A 22,799-nucleotide genomic window follows, 5' to 3' on the forward strand; every position below is an offset into this window, starting at 1 on the left:
ATGGACTGCTCCAGCAGGAGCCAGCTGAGCTCAGAGAGCACTGCCTTGCACCTCCACCTGAGGCTGCCCCTGGCTGGGTCAGGCTGACTCAGCCTCTCCTCACAAACTCTGAGCTGAACAGTAGGACTAAAAGGTTTTATTGTTTCCTGCACATAAAATACCTATCAAACCCCTGTTGCCTGGCAGCCACAGGGACAATGAACACACCACCACTCCCCAGCACCACCTGCCAGGAGGGGCAACGAGCAGCCCCCCACGCCCCAGCAGCTCCCCTCCCGAGGCTGTCAGCTGCCGCCCTCGCTGTCGTTGCTGAGGCTCTCAGCAAGGCCACTGAGCCCAGCTTTGCTCAGGGCCACCAGCAGGTTCTCAGGGGTTGCATGAGTGCCCTCCTGGTCCTGCCAGGCCACCAGCAGCTGCTTGGCTCTCATCTTCATGTCCTCGCTGTCCGACTCGATCTGCCGTATGTCAGCGTCCTTCATCTCCAGGTAGGGGGCCAGGGCCTTCCACTGCTCCCCCAGCCTGCTGGCAAACGACTCCATCTGCTGCCCAGTCATGGCCTTGTCCCGCTGCACCTCTGGGCCTGGGCGAGAGAAGCCCCCAGGGAATGTCTGCAGCGGCTGCTTCCCTGCCCTGCCCCACCTCAAACCCTTCCATTCACCAGCAGAGCCTCACAGCAGTGCTTGGGAGCCCCTGCCCAGGAGCTGCAGGAGCAGAGCCTCACAGCAGTGCCTGGGAGCCCCTGCCCAGGAGCTGCAGGAGCAGAGCCTCACAGCAGTGCTTGGGAGCCCCTGCCCAGGAGCTGCAGGAGCAGAGCCTCACAGCAGTGCTTGGGAGCCCCTGCCCAGGAGCTGCAGGAGCAGAGCCTCACAGCAGTGCTTGGGAGCCCCTGCCCAGGAGCTGCAGGAGCAGAGCCTCACAGCAGTGCTTGGGAGCCCCTGCCCAGGAGCTGCAGGAGCAGAGCCTCACAGCAGTGCTTGGGAGCCCCTGCCCAGGAGCAGAGCCTCACACCAGTGCTTGGGAGCCCCTGCCCAGGAGCTGCAGGAGCAGAGCCTCACAGCAGTGCTTGGGAGACCCTGCCCAGGAGCAGAGCCTCACACCAGTGCTTGGGAGCCCCTGCCCAGGAGCTGCAGGAGCAGAGCCTCACAGCAGTGCTTGGGAGCCCCTGCCCAGGAGCTGCAGGAGCAGAGCCTCACACCAGTGCTTGGGAGCCCCTGCCCAGGAGCTGCAGGAGCAGAGCCTCACAGGGCCAAGCCCTGGCTGAGCAGAGCCTCACAGAGCCAGGCACTGGCTGAGCAGAGCCTCACAGAGCCTCACAGAGCCAGGCCCTGGCTGAGCAGAGCCTCACAGAGCCAGGCCCTGGCTGCCTATGGCAGGCAACACCTCAGGGTGCAACAGAGAGCTGCAGAATGGTTTAGCTTCCTTTGTGCTGAGTCCCTAGAGCCTGCTGGTCCTGTTGGCAGCAGGACTGTGGCCAGGGCAAGAACTTGAAGGTGCAGTCAGAACCTGAAGGGATTTTCTGTCATCTAAAGGCTCCACAGCAGTGAGCCCTGCAGGGACTGCACACCTAGGGCCCAGGGCTCACCACCTCTGCTTATTTCATACCTTCCAAGGAAAAAACCCAACCCCTGGGTTCCTTCTGCATACCAATGAACCATCTTCTTCCCATCTCCCCCTCACACCCCCTGAGGAGCCAGCTGGCTTGGGCTGGCTGTTTCAGCTCTCTCCAGTGCTCCTCAGCCACACTCCTGTATCTGAGCTGAGCTCTCAGTGCTGAAGGGAAAGCAGCAGCTCACAAGCAATGAAGCAGCAGCAGCTCTTGGCCTCTTCCCTTACGCCTCAGCAGACCACAGCTCTGCTCTTCCAGACAGGGGCTGGATGTGAACTCAGCTCAGCAAACCCAGGAAGGCTGTGTCAGACAGTGCTGAGGTGAACAGAACTTGCCAGTACTGGCAAGGACTCCGTGGAAAAGGGCTGGCTGCTGGATGGAGAAGGGCACAGAAGAGGGACACAGAGGTCCACAGAGGGCTTTCCACTAACAGAAAAATCTTTCTACCCAACTGCCAGTGATTTCTGGAGTGTGGCTTCCACAGCCTGCATGCCACAGAATGGTCATGGTTGGAAGGGACCTCAAGGCTCAGCCAGTTCCAACCCCTGCCATGGGCAGGGACACCTCACACTACAGCAGGTTGCTCACAGCCACCTCCAGCCTGGCTGCAAACACCTCCCTGGGCAACCTGTGCCAGGCTCTCACCACCCTCATGGGGAACAACTTCTTCCTCACAGCCAATCTCAATCTCCCCACTTCTACTTTTGCTCCATTCCCTCCCAGTCCTATCACTCCCTGACACCCTCAAAAGTCCCTCCCCAGCTTTCCTGGAGCCCCCTGCAGATCCTGCAAGGCCACAATTAGGTCTCCTGGGAGCCTTCTCCTCTCCAGCCTGCACAACCCCAACTCTCTCAGGCTGTCTCCAGAGCAGAGCAGCTCCAGCCCTCTGCTCCTCCTCCTGGCCCTTCTCTGGACACCTTCCAGCCCCTCCAGATCCTTCCTGGCACAGAGGCTCCAGAACTGTCCATGCTGGATCCAAGAGCTAACACAGCAGCTGCTGTGAGCTGAAGGCCTGGCTGAGCACTGCAGGTGGCAGGAGCACAGCACATCAGAGCTGAAGCAGAGGGACACAAGTGGCTGCTGGAGCAGTGGGGGCAGAGCTGACCCTGTCAGGCTGCTCTGCTCATGGAAGCCTTTGCCTTGAAGCTGATTCAGATGCAGAGGAAGCAAAGGCCTCAGAGCTGGAACACAGTTCCTCAGTGTCCTGTGGCCACCCACCCCAGCAGGGGCTAGAGGCACGTGCCCATGGCAGCTAAAGGGCAGAAGGCAGAGCAGGGCAAGGCACAGCTGGGCAGGGCTGGCACCTCAGCTGTAAGCATCCACAGAGCAGCACAGCAAGGGGCAGAGGCTCCCAGTGCAGCTGCCAAGCCAACCTCAGCACACTGCAGGCTTCCAGCACTGCAGGCCTGGGCCTGAGGCTGCTCCTGCTGCTCTGTGTCCTGCCCAGGCTGCACTTTGTGCCACACACGTGCATGCACGGCAGCAGCGCTGCAGCAGCCTGGGCAGGAGCTGTGCTCTGCAGCACAGCCCCAGAGGGAGGCTGAGCAGCTGGGAAGACACAAAGCTTACTTTCATTGTTCTCCTTTAGCAAAGCATCGTTGTCTTCCTCATCTTCATCCTCGCCTGTCTTTATTTCTTCAGAGGGAGGCTACAAGAGAACAGAACAGCACTGGAGGAGTTTTGTTCTTGAAGAGAAGCTTCACAGCTCTGTGAGCCTCTGCAACATGGAATGGAAAACCTGACAGGAGAGAGCCAGGAAGCCCCCAGACTGCTGCACTCAACCCAGCAGCAACAAGGAGCAACAGCACAGCAGCAGCACAGAAGCAGCCACTGCCTTCAGAGGGGCTTCTGATTCTCCCAGCACTGCATGGCCAGCTCCAGTACTGCCAGACCCCAGGAGCCAACTCTCTACTGGGGAGACCACCACTGAGAACTGTTTAAAAACTCCTCCTCATTAGCTCTGGTCCTCACTCAGGAGCTCCTCAGAGCCTTCTGTACTTTCCAACTTCCTGAAGGTGGCCAACAGGCAAAGAAAGCTCTCACTGGGAGTTACTGAGCAGCCAAGGTAACAGAAGGCTTCCTTCTTGCCTGGCTTCCACCCCCAGCCTTTCCTAGGTGCTTGTTTCTTGCCATGCCGTTTGGCACAGGGCAGCAGTGCCACCATGCAGTGCTCCATGCACTGAACAGCTTTGTCCTCCCAGTACTGCTTCTAGGATTGCTGTCAGCACCTAGCTGGCTCTGACAGCTGAACAGACAAGGCCCAGATCCTGCAGCCCTGCCTTCATGCCTCAGTGGCTTCACACTACAGACAGGGAAGGTCTCCAAGCCAGAGGCTGGGTTGGTACCCACAGCAATGACTGGGCCCTGTGCTCCCTCCAGGCTTCAGGGAATGCTTCCTTCCCCAGCTGTTAGCTCTCTTGTCCTTGAGTATCAAGTGACCTGCAAGATCCCTCCCTGGCCACAGATTTGTACTGCTCAGCATGCAAAGGGTTAATGCCTTAAATGTACACATTCACAAGGTCTCTTTTGTCTTCCTCTCCATTTCAACACTCAGTGAGCTGACAGAAGAGCTCTGGCAAGGCCTGGTGCAGTTTCTTTAGCTGCACACCCTGCCCCTTTTCCTGCCACCCCAGTAGCTGCTGACACTGATGAACCCTAACACCATTCACACCTTGACTAGAGGTGATTTGGACTACACCACAGAACCCACACAGCTGGGTACAAGAAGTCCCCTGCTAGCAGGGGGCCTGTCACAGCTGGCTGCTGCCAGAAGAGCAGGCAGGGCTCAGCACTGGGTCAGTGTGAGGCAGCTTGGTGTCACTGGGACCTGCCCAGCAGCAGCTCCACTCTCTGTCATTTTCACACCACTGTTTCCCTTGCAGTTTTTTGCCCTTTCCCTCCCCCTACAAACAGTCTGCAGACATAAGCAGAAGCCAAACAGAGCCAGCAGCTCCTGTCACAGGCCAGCAGTACTCACAGGCAGCTCCTTGGCTAGTTTGATCACCATGTTCTCTAGATACTCAGGCAAACTCTTGAACTGTTGGTTTGTTGGCTGGAAGAAGTGGGGACTCCTGCGTGCCAGAAGCCTCAGCGCTCTCCAGCCATAGTTAGAGTTGTTCACAGCCCTAGAAGAAAGCCCAGGCCTGGTTGGTGCCATGGTTTGGGGCTGGTGCTTCAGCCTAGTGCCTTAGTGATAAACAAGAACAGGAACTTGCTGGAAATCTTTGAGCAAAGGCAAATAAAGCAGGGATCGGATAGGAAAGGGCAGCACAGCTGGGGCTGCATCCTGCCACGTTGCCTGACCAGGACACAGTTTGCTGCACAAACTACTCTGGCTCCTTTCTATGCTTCCCTCTCTCTGGGCCTATTGCTTGCATGGCTTCCTGCCCTATCTCCCTCCCGACCTTCTGCTGGCTGAACTGACTTGTGCTGTGTCTCTGAAGGTCCCAGGGAAGGCAGGGGGAAGGCTGCTGCTCGCAGTCCCCCTGGAGTGCCCAGGGGGTACTTCTGATGCTGAGTTGGAAATCTATGCAACTATTATACATAGTTTATGTGTGTCTTATCACCTCTCAGAGTTTCATGTCTAGCTCATCTTGTGCATACAGCTCCACTTTGACTCCTAGAATCTGAGCTGGCCTGCTGATTTATTCCAGAGGTAACTCTTCAGTTCTGGGGGAGTGAATCTCTGACTGCCTGGGGGAGGGAGCAAATCCCTACCCCCACAACAGCTGGGAACAGTCTGGCATCTGGAACAGCACAGAAAATGATCTGAGGCCTGCACTAGTTCATGGAACTCAGCCATGGGTTTTGCACATCACTGCAGCATCAGCAATGCAGAGAGCAGTTTGTCTTCTCCAACAACCCAAGCATGAGCCCCCAGCAGAGCAGAACACCAGCTGGCCTTACTTGTACTTGTTCTCCACCATGTTCTCAGGGTCTGCTTGCTCAATGGCCTCCTCAAAGAACTCCTCCAGCGTGGGCATGTACTCCCTGCAACACCACACCAGCAGCTCAGTACATCACAGCCTCTGGCAGAGCTGGGCTTGGAGCCCTGACACCCATCTCAAGCTTCCCAAAGCAACCCACCCCAATGCCACAGCTGCAGACAAGCCAGCAGCACTTGCCACACTGCTACAAAGGCCTCTACCACACAGCCACTGCAGTGTGCCTGTGGCCAGCACTGCCCCTGGCAGCACTGGAGCCTGCTGCCATACCCACAGCTGGCTCTGGCCTTTAGCTGAGCCATGGAAATTCTGCCAGCACAAACACTACTGAAGAAAACTGTAGGGAGACAAAGATGCCAGGGCCAGCTCCCCTGCAGACACCCAGTGGGATGGCACAGGTCAGATCACCTCCCTGCTGCCAGTGAGCAGAGCATGGGAAGCTGGCTGAGGGCAGTGCTGCAGCCCTGACCTACCTGCTCTCAGACTTGCAAGCTTCCATGTTGTCAGGACACAAGTTCCAGAGCCGGGTCAGCTCCTCACTGCAGAGAGAGCATCCACAGAATGGGCTGGGATGGAAGGGACCTCAGAGCTCAGCCAGTTCCAACCCCCTGCCATGGGCAGGGACACCTCCCACCAGCCCAACTTGCTCAAGGCCTCATCCAGCCTGGCCTTGAACACCTCCAGGGAGGGGGCAGCCACAGCCTCCCTGGGCAGCCTGAGCCAGAGTCTCCCCACCCTCAGTGCAAAGAGTTTCTTCCTCCTCTCCAGTCTCAATCTCCCTTTCTCTACAACTACCTGAAGGGAGGTTGTAGCCAGGTGGGAGTTGGTCTCTTCTCCCAGGCAACCAGCACCAGAACAAGAGGACACAGTCTCAAGCTGTGCCAGGGGAAGTTTAGGCTGGAGGTGAGGAGAAAGTTCTTCACTGAGAGAGTCATTCATCATTGGGATGTGCTGCCCAGGGAGGTGGTGGAGTCCCCATCCCTGGAGGAGTTCCAGAGGGGATTGGATGTGGCACTTGGTGCCATGGTCTAGTCATGAGGTCTGTGGTTCAGGTTGGACTCAATGATCTTTGAGGTCTCTTCCAACCTTGGTGATTCTGTGATTGAGTGATTCTCTGAATGTGCTCTGGTGGCCAAGGGCATCCTGGGGTGGATTAGAAGGGCTGTGGTCAGCAGGTCAAGGGAAGTTCTCCTGCTCCTCTGCCCTGCCCTGCTGAAGCCACATCTGGAATCTTGTGTCCAGTTCTGGGCCACTAAGGTCAGGAAGGACCTCAGGGAACTGCTTGAGAAGAGTCCAGCAGAGAGCCACAGAGCTGCTGAAGGCAGTGGAAGATCTTCCTCCTGAGGAGAGCCTGAGGGAGCTGAGGGCTCTGGAGCTTGGAGAGGAGGAGCCTGAGAGTGACATCAGCCTGTAACTTACAGACTATTTAAAAGGGATCCACTGGAGATCACTAGGAGGAAAGGAAGCCTGCTGCAAGCTTTGCAAGAACTGACAGCTCCCAAGTGAGGCAGCCTGAGAACCACTGACTGAAAAAACCCCAAAAGATGCAGTGGCAGAAAACCCCAAAGCAGCAAGTCCCCAGGGCAGAGCAGCTAGAGCCCAGGAGCTCTGGAATAACAAAGTGCAACATACTTCCCCATCAGGATTTTTTTGTTTGGGCCTTTCCCCAAGAAGTCTTCTGGAGCTGGCCTCTTCCTGGCAGGCCTCATTGGCTTGGAATCTGGGGGTCTAAAGGAAAGGGAAAGAGCTTTTAGTATCAGAGCAGAAATATTTAGAGAGCAAAGTGATGCCAGCTTAGCTCACCTGGTGCTGAGTTAAATCATGATGCAAGCACCCAGCAGAACTGGGGTTCCAGGGGTGGGAGGGAGGAGGGGGAAAGAGAGAAGGTAAAGGGTAAGGAAAAGGATTTGCCACACACCATCATTAGCTCACTCCAAAGTTTGGGTGTGCCAGAGCCCTGGTGCAGCAAAAGCAGCAGAGGACACTTGTGCCAGCAGCACATAACTGGCATCAACCCTGCTGCTGGCCCAGCTGCTCCAGGACTGCAGGTTCTTGCCCCAGGTGCCCCTGATTTGATGGGATCAGAGAAAGGAGATCCCAGACCCCTGAGGTGAGGGTAAGACCTACCCAAGCTGAAACTCTGGATGAGATCTAAAGGAGGAGACAGAACATTTACAAAAGTCATATTTCAGGATTTGATTTCCCCAGCCCTTGCAACAGGGACTTCTCTCAGCACAGCCCCCCTCCCTGTCAGCACACAGATGAGGTCATCTCCCTGGAGCAGAGGGACAAGGGCCCAGCTGCTCCTCACCACCAAGAGGCTGTGCTCTGCTTGCAGGGATGGCAGAGCCATGTCTGACCACCACCTCGAGGCAGCCAGGCAGACAGAGTCAAAGCTGAACTTTGTCACCAGCTGCTAACCAACCACAGAGAACCTCTCCACAGCAAAAGCCACCCCAGCATCATTTCCTTTCAGCTCTGTGATTATCACCACCTGGCAGACCTAGTAAGGTGGAGAACAAAACTCCAGGTCCCACCAAAGCCATTAGGGCAATCCAGAGCAGAGCATGGAAGTGCCAGGCACTGCCTTCTGCAACCCATGGCCTGCAGAAGGCAGGAGGGCAGGCACTGTGCTCCAGCCCCCTCAGTCACCAGAGCCTGGGGATGAAGGGAACAAACCCTGCCAGGAGACAGTGAGGAATGCTCTCTGGAGAGCCTCCTGCCCCACACCCAGCCACCTCTCCACCAACACAGGGAATGCTTTGGGCAGAAATCCAGGAGCCTGGTGCACACACAGAGGGGACACCCAGCGATGCCAGTCTGCACTGGGTGGGAGCTGTGACCATTCCCACAGCCTGTGGGCACATCTTGTGGTGCTGAGCCACCACTTCCTGCAAGCAGCAGCAGGCTTCCCCCCCCAGTTACCTTTCTTTCACAAAGCTGGGGCAGCCTTCATTTTTCCATGAATTCCAGTTTTCCTCAGTGTTTAATATATGCTGGAGGAACAGAACATTGCACATGGCTGAGCTCAGACTCACCTTCAGAGCTGACCTCAGAAGTTTTCAACTGAGCTACTGCAGCTAAAGACAAAGCTTTGTTACTCTGTGCACTGCTGCCACTATCTGGAAGTTCCTCACCACCACCTTAGACTAGTTTTGAAAGGACTACCCAGCTGCCTCTCTCCTGTCTTTGGTACCTGTGGGGAAGGGCTCACTTCTCCTTCCCTAATCAAGAGAATAGATGCAGTCAAGGCAAAGGAGAAAGGGAAAGCAAGCTGACTTCTGTCACCCCACTTGCACCTCTTTCCTGTGTCCTTCCTGCAAAGGCTTGGAAACAAATGCAAGGACCATCCTTCCACCCAGCCATGTGTGCCCTGTGTGCACAAGCACAGCTCAATCCATCTTCCCACTGATGAAAACCTGGGGCAGATGTGACTGCAAACCAACCAGGGGTTGAGAGAGCTTTTTACAGAGCAAGAAAGCTTCTCTCAGCTCCTCTCTCTCAAGCTCCTATAGGCTACTCTGCATTAAGGCTCCATGCACTTTCATCAGCCTGGCACCAAAGTACTCACCTCAACCATTTTTGAGAACCTCTCCCCATCTGGAGGATTTTCTGACAGAAGCTGTGAGTGGAGGGAAAACAAACAAACAAACTTAACTCTTTTGCACTGTATTTGTAGCAGAGTGTGTAGGGAAAAGTGCCAAGGGACATGGTGGTTACTGCTGCCCAGGTCACTGGTACAATATGCCATGGAAAGTAGCTGTCCACCTGATTTTCATACTGCACCTACCTGGTACACTGCTTTAGTGGTGTCCTCAATCCACAGGGACTGCTCATCTGTCAGAACATAGTTGGAACTGGAAATGAAAACCAGGCAGACAACTGAAGTGCTGTTGAATCAGCTCTTTTGGTGTTCATCTGGAGGGTTTCCTGCACCCAGTGCTGGGGACTGTCCCACTACCAGCTGTCTGAGGGCTGTTACTGAGACCAATGCGAGCTGCCTGTGGATGTGGCATCACTTGGAATCTGTACTGTCTGTACTGGCTCTGTGATGGAGAGAGGCTGCTTGCCAAGGCCTGCAGGGACAGGAATCTGAACCTCTGAACCAAGTACTTGGAGCATGTTCTGGCCTCATGGACTGACTGCAGTGTGTAAGATGTGCTTGTGCATTGTGTTTGCCCAGGGGTTAGCTCCATCCAGGGGGATGCCCATGTGTGTGCTTCAGGGTCACACCAAGTGGGCACAGGGAAGCTTTAGTGGCCTCTCCTCCTCCAAGACCTCTGCTTTCCTCTGGTAAAACAGCTTGAGCCACAGCCTGTATTTAACAATCCAAGGCCCTGGTGAGGCCACACCTAGAATATTGTGTCCAGTTCTAGGCTCCCCAGCTCAGCAGGGGCAGGGATCTGTTGAAGAGAGTCCAAGGGAGGCTCCAAGGATGCTGCAGGGACTGCAGCACTGCCTGGGAGGAGAGGCTGAGAGCCCTGGGGGTGTTCAGTCTGGAGAGAAGGCTGAGAGGGATCTGATCAATGTCTGTAAATATCTCAGGGCTGGGGGCCAAGAGGGAGGGGACAGGGACAGGCTCTGCTCAGTTGCACCCTGGGATAGGCCAAGGGGCAATGGATGGAAACTGCAGCACAGGAGGTTCCACCTCAACATGAGGAGGAACTGCTTCACTGTGAAGGACCCAGAGCCCTGGAGCAGGCTGCCCAGAGGGGTTGTGGAGTCTCCTCTGGAGACCTTCAAGACCCATCTGGATGTGTTCCTGTGTGACCTGTGCTGGATTCTATGGTCCTGCTCTGGCAGGGGGTTGGACTCAACAATCTTCAGAGGTCCCTTCGCACCCCTGGCACCCTGTGAGCCTGCAGTTTCACAAGGCCCTTACAATAGGTAGCCATAAACTCATAAAATAGCCTACCTCCAAGCTCTTAGCTCCTCATCCCCAAAGCACAAACCATGTGCACATTACCTTTTAAACTTGACCTGCCCCTTCAGGTACTGGAAGAGGATCAGGTACTGCAGCAGGATGTGGCGGCGGAAGTTGCTGTCGCTCAGCTGCAGGTCCATCAGCTACACAGCAATGAGGAATCACACAGTGAGGAGACTGAACAGGCCTGAGTGCAAACACCCACAAATGCTTTCAGACACTGCATGCAGACTGCTCTGCCCCAGCAGAAGCTCCGTGCTGGGTCACCTGTATTTCAGGACAGGGTCTCACCAGGAGCTGTCACCCAGCACCACTTAGGAAAGAGGACCCAAAATTCCTGATGAAACCCAAGCTTGCCAAAGTGCCCCTGGAGGTTGTGGAGCTAGTTCCATACTGCTGGAGTTAACAACATCCAAGTGAAAAGGAATCTGGGAAAACATTCCAATATCTCAGTAGCTGAGGGGCAGCTTCTCCTGTGAGCTACTGGCTCCAGGGTCCAGATTCAGCTCTGGTCAGCGCTTGCACAGCGAAGCTCTGCTGGGTTTCTACCTCCTGTCTCAGGAAGAGCAAACTCAGGCTGCACTGAGACTTGCTTCTGTCACCTACTACTGCAGCTGGAAGTTAAAGTTACTTACAATTCCAAAGTGAAGATTTAGGATTCAATTCAACACTGTTGTGTTTTTGACTTTAATATGAACAGAACTCAACTCTCTCAAGACCTCTCACCAAGCATTTTAGAGACTACTGTGAGGCAAAAAAAACCACCACAGAACCAAACAGATCTTTAAATACTTACTCTGCTCATCTCCCTTCCTAAATGTGACAACACAAATCACTCCACACTCTTATTTCAGAAACATTGATCAGCAATTAAGAGAGAACAAAGCCCAGAGTAAGAATGGAATAAATCCATCTCAATACAGGGAGCAAAGTAGCAGAGCCCCCAGAGCAACTGTGGGGTCTGTGTGTGTGGAGACACTCGAGACCCAGCTGGAGACAGCACTGATGCCTGCTCTAGCTAAGATCCCTGAGCAGGGTTGAACTAGACACAGGATCTCAACGAGTCTGTGAGTGAGGGCAGTTAGAGGGCAGAAGGGCTCTGCAGAGGGACCTCGACCGACTGGACAGATGGGCAGAGGCCAACAGGATGGCATTCAACAAGTCCAAGTGCCAGGGGCTGCACTTTGGCCACAACAACCCCAGGCAGAGCTACAGGCTGGGGTCAGAGTGGCTGAGAGCTGCCAAACAGAGAGGGACCTGGGGGTGCTGATTGACAGCTGCCTGAACATGAGCCAGCAGTGTGCCCAGGGGGCCAAGAAGGCCAATGGCATCCTGGCCTGCATCAGGAAGAGTGTGGCCAGCAGGAGCAGGGAAGCTATTGTGCCCTGTGCTCAGCACTGCTGAGGCCACACCTTGAGTCCTGTGTCCAGTTCTGTGCTCCTCAGGTTAGGAAGGACATTGAGAGACTTGAAGGTGTCCAGAGAAGGGCAACAAGGCTGATGAGAGGCCTTGAGCACAGCCCTGTGAGGAGAGGCTGAGGGAGCTGGGGTTGCTTAGCCTGGAGGAGGCTCAGGGGTAACCTTATTGCTCTCTCCAACTACCTGAAGGGAGGTTGTAGCCAGGTGGGGGTTGGTCTCTTCTCCCAGGCAACCAGCACCAGAACAAGAGGACACAGTCTCAAGCTGTGCCAGGGGAGGTTTAGACTCGAGGTGAGGAGAAAGTTCTTCACCGAGCGAGTCATTCATCATTGGGATGTGCTGCCCAGGGAGGTGGTGCAGTCCCCATCCCTGGAGGTGTTCCAGAGGGGATTGGATGTGGCACTTGGTGCCATGGTCTAGTCATGAGATCTGTGGTGCCAGGTTGGACTGGATGATCTCTGAGGTCTCTTCCAGCCTTGGTGACACTGTGACAGGAGCAGGCACCTACCTTCTCACTGGTGAGGAACTTTGCAAAGTACACGTGCTCCCCTCCTGTCTTGAGCTCCTCCAGCTTCTTCCGGGACGCCTGAGTGTCGTCCAGCTTGTAGCTCTTGAACACCGCCAGAACCTCTTCTGAGTACTGGAGCCAGAGTGTGAAACACAAACCCTGCAGTCAGGCAGTGCCCAGCAAGCAGGAGAACTGTGCTGGCCTGCACCCATCCCGGGCAGGGGCTGCGAGAGCCCTGCTGCCCCAGGCCACAACAGAAACCTCACCCAGGTGAACAGAGAGGGACTTGGTTTCCCCCTCCCAGAAGGAGGGGTCCCCCGGGTCAGAGGTCTATTCCACTCCCCCTTCCTGTCCAGCAAGCCTATGAACAGGAGGCCACTGCTGCCCTTCTCCCTCTTTGCTCTGCCTGGCCTGCTGGAGAGGAGCACAGCCGCAGCCTCCTGTCCTCCACGTGGCCAGGCCTGGCCTCTCCCTGCGGCATCCAAGTGTCTCTGAAGGGCTGAGATCCACACACAGCCAGGGAGACACAAGGCCAGCCAGGCTTGGTTTAGTATCTTTCCCTATTTAGCCTTATCCTTACCCTTGTAAACCCTCCCTGGCACTGCTATACATCCATTTTGTTAACACATTTACTTCCCCTGCTTCCAACCTGACTCCAGATTACTTTGGGTAATTTTACCTCCTTCTTTTTTTCCCCTACCCCCTTGGGTTTTTTCCTTTCTCTCCTTTTTCCCTCGTCAGGGAAAAGGAGAGGGGAACAGGGGAGGAATTCTCAGTTTGCCACTATCTGAGCTCTTAGGCTCCAGTTAAGGCTCAAACCACTGCAAGAACTCAAACAGCTGGTACCAGCCAGCCAAGCAGACCCCTGCCACCAGCACCTTGGGCTGCTGTTCTGAGCACCACCAGTGCCTAGCAGGTCAGAGCATCTCACTGCTGGCAGTGTTTCAAGTGTGCCAAGGAAAGCCATGGCCTGGGCTGTGAGCAGGGCACAACTGCTTCACCCTTTGCCACTGTGGTACTTTTAGGCTATGCCCTTACCAATTTTTCAGAGCCTGAACAGAAAGCAGTAAAATGTCAGCAAACCACTGGTGGGTGTGGGAAGGAAAGGAATGACAGCTCTGGACAGCCCCACTGGAGAGACAACAGCCTTGAGCTACTCATGGGGACAACTCCTCTTCCTCTTCTCCCCTCCTTGGGCTGGCAGACACTAACTTGCCTCTGCCTGACCTTGGATGCTCTGCTATTGCTGTGACTGGGATTAACTTCTCTACTTCTCTCTCTGGTCCCTTTTGTACAGGGGGCAAGGGACAGGCAGGGAGGGAGAAGCTGGTAGCTTCCCCTGGTCCTTGGCCAGGGGGTCCTGGTGTTTATTAACTGTAATACCTGTAAATACAGTAAATATTGCACATTTGTGCATCTCAATTGCATGTCATTGCAGACTGTAGTCTGCTTGTAAATACAGCTTCCATTTGCTTCCAGCTGAGCTCCCTGGCAAATCTAATGTTGGGGGGGGGGAATCTCCAGCCCACCACAGGCACTTAGGAAGAAAAGCATTCCAGATGGTGCCAGTGCCACATTCAAACTCCAGTTTAGCTGTTCACAACACACACAAAGGCAGGCACATAAGCCAGAGCTCAGTCTCCAGGAAGCTCTTACATTCCATGTAGGGCCTTACAGCTGCAAGGAGGAAAACTCCAAAGTGTCATCGGCAAGCCTGGCCTTGCTCAGCTTCCTTCTGCCTTCTTTTCCTGGTGGGTTGTTTTATGACAGCTGAGAGTGCAGACCTCACCACTGATTTCTACTAGAGTATCTGAGCACATGTGACCTCTCAGGGGTCTTTTCCAACCTGAATGAGTCTGTGATTTTATGTTCTGGGGTTTGCACAGAAGAACAGAGAGGGACCTGGGGGTGCTGATTGACAGCTGCCTAAACATGAGCCAGCAGTGTGCCCAGGGGGCCAAGAAGGCCAAGGGCATCCTGGCCTGCATCAGGAAGAGTGTGGCCAGCAGGAGCAGGGAAGTCCTTGTGCCCTGTGCTCAGCACTGCTGAGGCCACACCTTGAGTCCTGTGTCCAGTTCTGGGCTCCTCAGTTTAAGAAGGACATTGAGAGACTTGAAGGTGTCCAGAGAAGGGCAAGAAAGCTGGGGAGGGGTCTGGAGCACAGCCCTGTGAGGAGAGGCTGAGGGAGCTGGGGTTGCTTAGCCTGGAGAAGAGGAGGCTCAGGGGAGACCTCATTGCCCTCTACAACTACCTGCAGGGAGGTTGTAGCCAGGTGGGGGTTGGTCTCTTCTCCCAGGCACCCAGCACCAGAACAAGAGGACACAGTCTCAAGCTGTGCCAGGGGAGGTTTAGGCTGGAGAGAGTCGTTAGCCATTGGGATGTGCTGCCCAGGGAGGTGGTGCAGTCCCCATCCCTGGAGGTGTTCAAGAAGGGATTGGATGTGGCACTTGGTGCCATGGTCTAGTCATGAGGTCTGTGGTGCCAGGTTGGACTGGATGATCTTTGAGGTCTCTTCCAACCTTGGTGATACTGTGAGACTGTGGTACTGTGAGCTTCTGACACTGCTGTGAGATCTGAAGCCTTTCTGCACAAGTTTTCTGAGGGGACTTACTGCACACCTCAACATGCCAGGGGTGCTTCAGAAAACAGTGCAGTGAATTTCCTCCAGCACAATGATTGTTTTTGCTGGCATTAGTGTTGAAGCTGTTCCACACCCATGCAGTCACTCTCCCTGCAATGGTTATTTTCATAAATGTGGAAAGCAGGAACTCCAATTACCTTGAGAAACGTTTTCCATGACACCTTCTCATAGCACTGCACAGGGTTCCTGAAATAGTCTTGCAGGGACCAGAATTTTCTATACAGGTTGTAATCGATGGGAATGGAGCTGAGGGGGAAAACAAACCAGCAGCCCCATCAGCAACCACCCAACCAACCAGCAACCCCATCAACAACCAACCACCCACCCACCCAGCAACCCCATCAGCAACCAACCAACCAGCAACCCCATCAACAACCAACCCCCCACCCACCCAGCAACCCCATCAGCAACCAACCCAGCAACCAACCAACCAGCAACCCCATCAGCAACCAACCCAGCAACCAACCAACCAGCAACCCCATCAGCAACCAACCCAGCAACCAACCAACCAGCAATCCCATCAGCAACCAACCCTCCCACCCACCCAGCAACCCCATCAGCAACCAACCCCCCACCCACCCAGCAACCCCATCAGCAACCAACCCACCCACCCACCCACCCCATCAGCAACCAACCCTCCCACCCACCCACCCCATCAGCAACCAACCCCCCACCCACCCACCCCATCAGCAACCAACCCCCCACCCACCCAGCAACCCCATCAGCAACCAACCCAGCAACCAACCAACCAGCAATCCCATCAACAACCAACCCACCAACCCCCCCACCCAGCAACCCCATCAACAACCAATCCACCCACCAACCACCCAGCACCCCTATCAACAACCAACCAATCAACTAACCAACCAATCAACTAACCAACCAATCAACTAACCAACCAATCAACTAACCAACCAATCAACTAACCAACCAATCAACTAACCAACCACCCAACCAGCAACCCCACCAACAACCCACCCAACCAGCAACCCACCCAACAACCAACCAACCCAACCAGCAACCCACCCCAGCCTGCAAACCAAACCACCCTCAAGACACTCAACTGGAGTCCACTTGGCACTGTGCAACACCAAACACTACTCATGCTGTAAGTCAACGAGCCAAGAGTGACCCCTTACAGAGCAAGCTGTCCTTCAGTTTGCTCCTAAAAGAGTTTCCCACCCAGTCTGCTGTGACTTTCTCATCATGAAAGCAGAAACAGTAAGGGAAAGAGATCTTAGGAGTTTTTCACTCAAGGAATGAAGAGGAGCACAGCTTTTTCTCCACAAGGCTGAGCCAGGGGCTGCAGCCTCTGAGCCCCTGCTCCAAATGATCTGTAGATGTCTTTCTCTTCCAGGCAACTCAGATTAAGACATTGCCAGGTTGCTTCTGATCTTGGTGAGCAGTAAATAAGTAGAATTCAGAGCACAAAACATGAGGCTGCTTTCCACTCAGCTTGCTTTCTGCTTTCACTTGATCAAGTTTTACTCCAACTGTAAAACTGCTCTAAGCTTACCAACTTGTTGGTGCTTCATCATCTCCCATTTCACCTTCTTCTACATCCATTCCTTCTTCCCTCTCCTCAGTGTGCTATTGGGGAAAAAATCATTCAGAACTTACACAGATGCCACTGCAATTTGCATTCAACTTCCCGAGTGTTCTCTAGTTTAAAGATTCTATTACACTTTACACCAGAAAGCTTCAGCTGGGAATTCAAAGGTCTGTGAAGCAAAACGTGCACTGAATTCCTGTCCTAACCCCTCCTACACTGTGCAGTGGTAGCTGGGGGCACAGCTCTACCCTCTGTGCACTGTGGGGAAAACCTTAGTGCAGGAAGTGGTACTGTTCATCCCTTACAATCCAATCAACTCTTTACCCCTCCAAGCCTGCAGGGTTTCGTATTGCAGGCAGCCTGCCTAGCTCCACAATCAGCAGCTCGGTCTGGGAGAAAGGCAAGTGAATGATGAGCACACAGCTCTGGATAGCAAGCACCAGCACACTGCTGTGCAAACTCTCACACATTTACTGCAGAACAACAGAGGGATTTTCACCTTCTGTCCCAAAGTGCTCTCATGCTCATTGGTGTTGAACACAGTGACGTTTTCCAGGTTGAACTGACTCTGCAAGTTAAGCCCTGTGAAAAACAAGGGTCAGTCTCAGAAGCTGTGAAGCTCAGTCAGTTGGTCAAGAGATGGTGCAGTCAGCTCTCACAAGCAGCATTCAGAACTGGAGTTTGGAATCACAACAAGTCAAAGCCACTTACAACATCAAGGGCAGAGACAAGAACAAACATAGAGCTGCAAAGAGCTTTTCTCCAGCTGGATGGTCTGCAGCCCTCACGAAGTGGAGACATGCAGCAGATTGGTCTTTGTCAGAGCTGAAGTGTGATGAAACACAAAGATCTCACCTGACTTCTCTGAAAGAGGAAACAACCTAGCCAGGAACAGCTGGATTCTTCCACAGAAGACTGTGTTTTGTGACTTAGACAATCTTCTAAGTAGGTCTAAACATTGCAAGGGATGAAGAATATTAGTATCAGTGTTTGCCCCTCTTTCAGTTTCTCATGTACTACAGTTCAAGCCTGGCCAATGACATGCCCTGCACAGCCAAGGAAGGGAAGCAAAGCTTTGTGCACTTACACAGTAACAACTTCCTCAGCTCAGGCCTATCTGTTTTTCACATGCATTCTACCAGTACTCCTAAGACCCTCAACAGCAATGAAAAGTTCCAGTGAGTCCCACTCAGGCACAGCCTGTTATCAGCCCTGACATTGCCAAGGATGCTTTCCTATCATCATCTTCACCAATGAAGAGATTTCCCTACAGGCAGAATGACTTTTACATTAATCATGAGTATCTGGTAAGAGAAGTGATCTCAGGGAACACATCTGAATGTAAATCAAATCACTAAGCTTACTTTCAGGTGCTGAGATAAGGAGTTCCTGAATTCCCCCCCACCCCCTGCAGAACTGCAACTCACCATTGCACATCCGCAGCAAGTAATTCTTCCCTGCAGAGTAGAAGGTGTTCTGGAACAGAACAAAGGGAGCAAGAGATCACAAAACCTTCTTGAGCAGATCAATTCCATCACAATTAGTTAAGGATGAGCCTTTCCTGTTAATTCCAAATCTGACTCTTCCCTTACACCAGGGGCAGGTTTCAGGAGAAGGCAGCACAAACTCAGCAGTCCCAGGGACTCCAAGAAGCACAAACCACAACACCAGAGTCCAGCCACACTGCAACCAACTGTAAGGGCAGCAACCTTTGTCCCATCGGTTTTGGTTTGTTCTTCTGACACTAGCTGCCTTTATTGTTCCCTGCATTACTTATACACATCAACAGAAGAGCAAGACACAAGAGATTTAGAGCACTCACAGTGAGTTGGCAGCAGGGGAAATCAGTTTAGAAGACAGCTGAATTAATGCTGAAGGGCAGTTTGTGAATGTATCTGAGGACACAGATTCTGTTTCCTGAAACAGAACAGCCTGAACAATGCCTGTGGGAGGCAGCTCTCCTTAGGACATCCAGGTAAGGAAAAGAGAAACTGGAATGCTTTCCAGGTGTCACCTATGGAGTTGCTGGCAGGTCAGTACTTTTGCTGAAGTCCCTGAACTCCCTCTCTAACTAACAGCCCCTGCAGCAGAGGAGGCTCAGCCTGCCACAGCAGCTCTCCTGCTGCAGCCCCATGGCACAGCAAACGCACAAATCCCTCACACCAGCTGTGACACGCAGACCACTCCTCAAGAGCAGGAGTCACAGAGTCACAGAACAGTAGGGGTTGGGAGGGACCTCAAAAAGACAATCAACCCCCTGCCAGAGCAGGGTCACCCAGGGCAGGTCACACCAGAACACGTCCAGGTGCGTGTTCACTGTCTCCAGAGAAGGAGACTCCACAACCTCTCTGGGCAGCCTGCTCCAGGGATCAGCACTCTCACAGTGACAAAGTTTTTGATTATTTTCAAGTGGAATATTTGGGGGTAACAAATCCATCATTGCAACAGTCCTGTAATGGAAGGCTCATTCAGAAAGTAACCAAGAAGACTTCTTCCCCTGCCAAGAGAGAGGCCGCTCACACAGACTGCACGGCAGCAGTTAGGTTACTGGTTTCCAGAGGTGACAAACACTGCACCCTGCAGAAAAAGGAGCTGGAAATTAAGCAATCAAAATGATGATTTCATTTCCTGGCCTCTGCTGCCCAGGTGTTTTTAAACCCCTAACTGGAAGGTGCTCAATGCTACTATTTTGACACAGACCCAATGACAGTTAAAGGCACAGAGCCTTTAGCTCCCTTCTCTCAGCCCTGGCAGCAATACTTACTGATTTCCAGGTAGCAACGTTTTTCTCCACAAAGGTGAAAATTTTGTCACACTGATCCAAAGGCAGGCAATCCAGAACATCCCCCAGGAGCACAAAAGGGGTTGATGCAGTGCAGATGCCTGTAAGGAACAGGGAATATTTTATTCAGCAAACGTGAGCTGAAATGCAATGAAGGTGCATGGCAGTTAAGGGAGATGATGCTAAAGAAAAGGAAAACTCTCCTGGGCTGCTGCAAATCCTAACAAAAGCTTGGGCAAAGGTGTCAGCTTTCATTAGAGCCATTTCTAAATGCACACACATGCAAGGGAGTTTTACAAGAGCTTTGCACTACCATAAAACACAGAATAAAGGATCCCTGTTCTAACAGCCTCAAAGTCTGAAACCATGTGGACTGCAGACAAACACTCTCAGACTCTAAATCCACTTAGCAACACCACACACACCCATGAAGCTTGAGAGTCTCTTCCTCAAGCAAAGCACCACTAGAGCAGTGCTCCAAGCCTGCCTAGCCATGCTCTGCGGTGTGACAGTGCCTGCACTCCTCACAGCTCTTAGGAGGCAGTTCATAGAACACAGGCCGCTGAGCTGTTCAGAGTAAAACAAACATTGGGAGTGCAATGTGAACAAAAAGCAAAGGGGAGAGTGTGAGAGCCTCCTCAGCAGGGATGAGCAGACTGACAGCTGTTGAAAAAGTTTGTGTATCTAAACACAAGGCACGTGCTGACAGGCAGCAGTGGAGCCACAGCTGTTCAGGAGCTGTTTCTGGCTCTGCCAGCAGCTGACAGAGACACCTTCAAGTCTTTTAACTTCTTGGACTCAGAGGTCTCAGGTATGAATTATGATGGGAAACTTCCAAGCATTTCACAGTGGTGAACACAGAGAATGAAATGCTAAATTATGTTGCAACAAACCCCATGATCTTCCTTTACTGAAAACCAGCTTCCAACACAGATGCTCTGCATGACTGAACTTCACTGCACTATGCTCCATTGCTGAACCAGACTGAACAGCCCTTACCGTAAGGGCCACACGTTGCCAAAGCTAACCACTGCAGAGGACTTGCAAAACTCAAGGTTTTAATATCCCCATAAATGGTCTCTGCCAATAGATTTGAGAGGAAGTTGCTCACCTTCTGTGACTCCAGTGATAGCAAGAGAAATAATCGCCAGGAGATTTTCACACGGAGCTTTGTTTATCTAAACAAACCACACAGAGTTAATCTTCTCTGTTCTGACCTAAGCAGGTCTAAGCACACTGACATTCTCAGTTCCAAGCAGGCATATTTAAAACAAATACTGACATTCAGCTGCCCAGAACTTCAACCAACCTTATTAAACCGGGCTGCCAGTGAACTATGGGAAGGTTTTCCTGACTGCCCAACATTTCCTGACTCCTTCAGCCAGTACCAGAGTTATCTACTTCTGAAAATTAGTATCCCACACTCACTACATTCTTTGAGTCTTCATTCTTTGATTAATCATCTTTTCCAGCTGGCAGGTAGGTCTATTAGATGCTAGCACCAGACAACCCACTCCACCCCACTCTTACAATGGACATTTATGAACTTGACTTTGAAGATGCAGCAGCTTTTGCTAAGCATTTCAAAGAACTGCTGGCAAAGGCTAAGCCAAAAGCTCCTGCTGCAGTGTGGTACCTGCAAGATGCTGCCACTCTGCCCTAACTACTACTTATCTGTATTCAGTCTTACATAGATAACTGCTGAACAACTCATGTTTCTAATAAACAGGATTTCCTCATACTAAAGCAAGTTGCTGTTAAATTGACTTGTAAATAGAAATTTGAGCTTCAAGGGGAGATAAGCTGCAGCTTTAAAATACTTACTATTTCTTCCTCTAAAATGACTCTAAAAGCTTGATCCAAGGTGCACCTCTTCTCATTTTCACTGCCAATGCAAACATTCCAGGTTCAGTTAATAGCAACTATTAGACACAAGAGTGCCAAACATTATCCAGAGAGGCACCTTTGAGAACCAAACCACTTTCACTTACCTCCCAGGAGTCTGGTTAAATGCATTCAACAACGGCTTGATACTTTTGTGAGTCAGAGCATCCCTGGTGGACGTCTACCAAAATGTACAGAAGGGTTAAAACTGCAGCACAGAAGCCGAAGGATGCCCTCCCTCCTCCATCTGACAGTAGACACAAGTATTAAGGAAGCTATTTGCCACACAACACGTGGCAAATCTTGCCTTCCAGATCAAGAGAACTTTGTAACAAGTGAGGCAAATGGTAAGTGCCTAGCAAACCAGGCATGTGAGCATCACACCCCAAACCTATCTTAATGGCAGGGTGAAAATCCTACTTCTCAGTGAACCCCAGAGGAAGATGCTGCTGTGGCCAACGCTCTCAAGCCCCACACATGAAACGTCACTCGCCTGCCAGGCAGGTCATGGTGGCTTGAGACGTGCCTGCTGCTAGCAAGATCTAGCACTGTAGCACTGTAAAAGCACAGCTCAGCAGCGGCGCAGGCAGCAGCGCAGCAGGGACGGATGCTCTGCCCTGGGGGCTCCGCCACAATGCAATTTAACTTCCTACTATTTTGTATTTTTAACTAAACAGCAGATGCTCCCTTGGCGGGCTGCACCGAGCTGCTGTGGCACCCTGTCCCGACACTCATCCCAGCTGCGCCCAACTCTCGTCGCAGCGAGCTCCGGCCCCGCTCCCCGCACAGCGCCGGCCGGGCCTGCGCGCCCGGGACCAGCAGAGGCGGCGTGGCACGGCACGGCCGCGCCGGCGGGAGCAGCGGAGCCCGCCAGGTGCCCCCGCAAGCGGCAGCGAGAGACAGCAGCCTCCACCCCCGCCCCGGCTCACCGTGAAGCGCAGCCGCGCCTCGGGCAGGCTGAAGAGTGGCGGCGACATAGCTGCAGCCCAACAAGGCTCCGCGGCGCCGGCCGATGACGCCCGGCGCTCCCAGCGGCACCGCGGCTGCCCCTTGGACCGCCCCGCAAACGGACCGCCCCGGAGACCGCCCCGCAAACGGACCGCCCCGCAGACGGACCGCCCCGGGGACCGCCCCGCAGACGGACCGCCCCGCAGACGGACCGCCCCGGGGACCGCCCCGCAAACGGACTGCCCTGGGGACCGCCCTGGGGACCGCCCCGCAGACAGACCGCCGGGGCCGGCCGGATGCTCGCTCCCGCGGGCTGTTCCGGGGCCGGCCGGATGCTCGCTCCCGCCTCCAGGTGCGGTGTGGCGCCTGCTCCGCGGCGGAGGTGGGCAGGGGGAAGGATCTCTGAGCGCGCAGGGTTCGTCAGCACAGGGTTAGGGTCGTGGGATTGCTCCGGTTGCTAAACACTACCACGGTCGCCGGCTGCGGCCGCCAGCCCCGCCGAGTCCGGTACGCCGTGCCCTGGTTGCCATGGCCACGCGGTTCTGGAACACCTCCGGCAACGGTGACTGCACCAGCAGGCAGGAGGAGAGGA

The 22,799-nt window shown here is 53.6% G+C and overlaps 1 protein-coding gene across 3 annotated transcripts; it reads right to left on the bottom strand.

Moving 5' to 3' along the window:
• Positions 1 to 120: 120 nt before the first annotated feature.
• On the bottom strand, positions 121 to 22,292 carry THOC1 (THO complex subunit 1). Of its 3 annotated transcripts, XM_068165445.1 has the most exons (22): positions 22,189 to 22,292; positions 21,367 to 21,440; positions 21,200 to 21,260; positions 20,487 to 20,553; positions 19,358 to 19,476; positions 18,021 to 18,069; positions 17,449 to 17,544; positions 17,093 to 17,175; positions 16,558 to 16,631; positions 15,179 to 15,287; positions 12,401 to 12,532; positions 10,517 to 10,617; positions 9,341 to 9,407; positions 9,122 to 9,172; positions 8,476 to 8,546; positions 7,678 to 7,701; positions 7,183 to 7,278; positions 6,024 to 6,089; positions 5,513 to 5,596; positions 4,584 to 4,731; positions 3,176 to 3,254; positions 121 to 580 (listed from the first exon to the last, which is right to left on the bottom strand). In XM_068165445.1, exons 1-22 carry the CDS (start codon positions 22,234 to 22,236, stop codon positions 285 to 287), a joined length of 1,995 nt encoding a protein of 664 aa, XP_068021546.1. In that variant the 5' UTR covers positions 22,237 to 22,292; the 3' UTR covers positions 121 to 284. The 3 variants fall into 3 exon arrangements, with proteins under 3 accessions (XP_068021546.1, XP_068021547.1, XP_068021548.1); XM_068165446.1 differs by lacking the exon at positions 7,678 to 7,701; XM_068165447.1 differs by lacking the exon at positions 6,024 to 6,089.
• Between the last annotated feature and the right edge of the window lie 507 nt (positions 22,293 to 22,799).

This window comes from Melanerpes formicivorus, unplaced genomic scaffold, assembly GCF_026170545.1.
Source record: "Melanerpes formicivorus ecotype bairdi unplaced genomic scaffold, bMelFor1.0.p_v2 SCAF_89, whole genome shotgun sequence".
Classification (NCBI taxonomy): domain Eukaryota; kingdom Metazoa; phylum Chordata; class Aves; order Piciformes; family Picidae; genus Melanerpes; species Melanerpes formicivorus.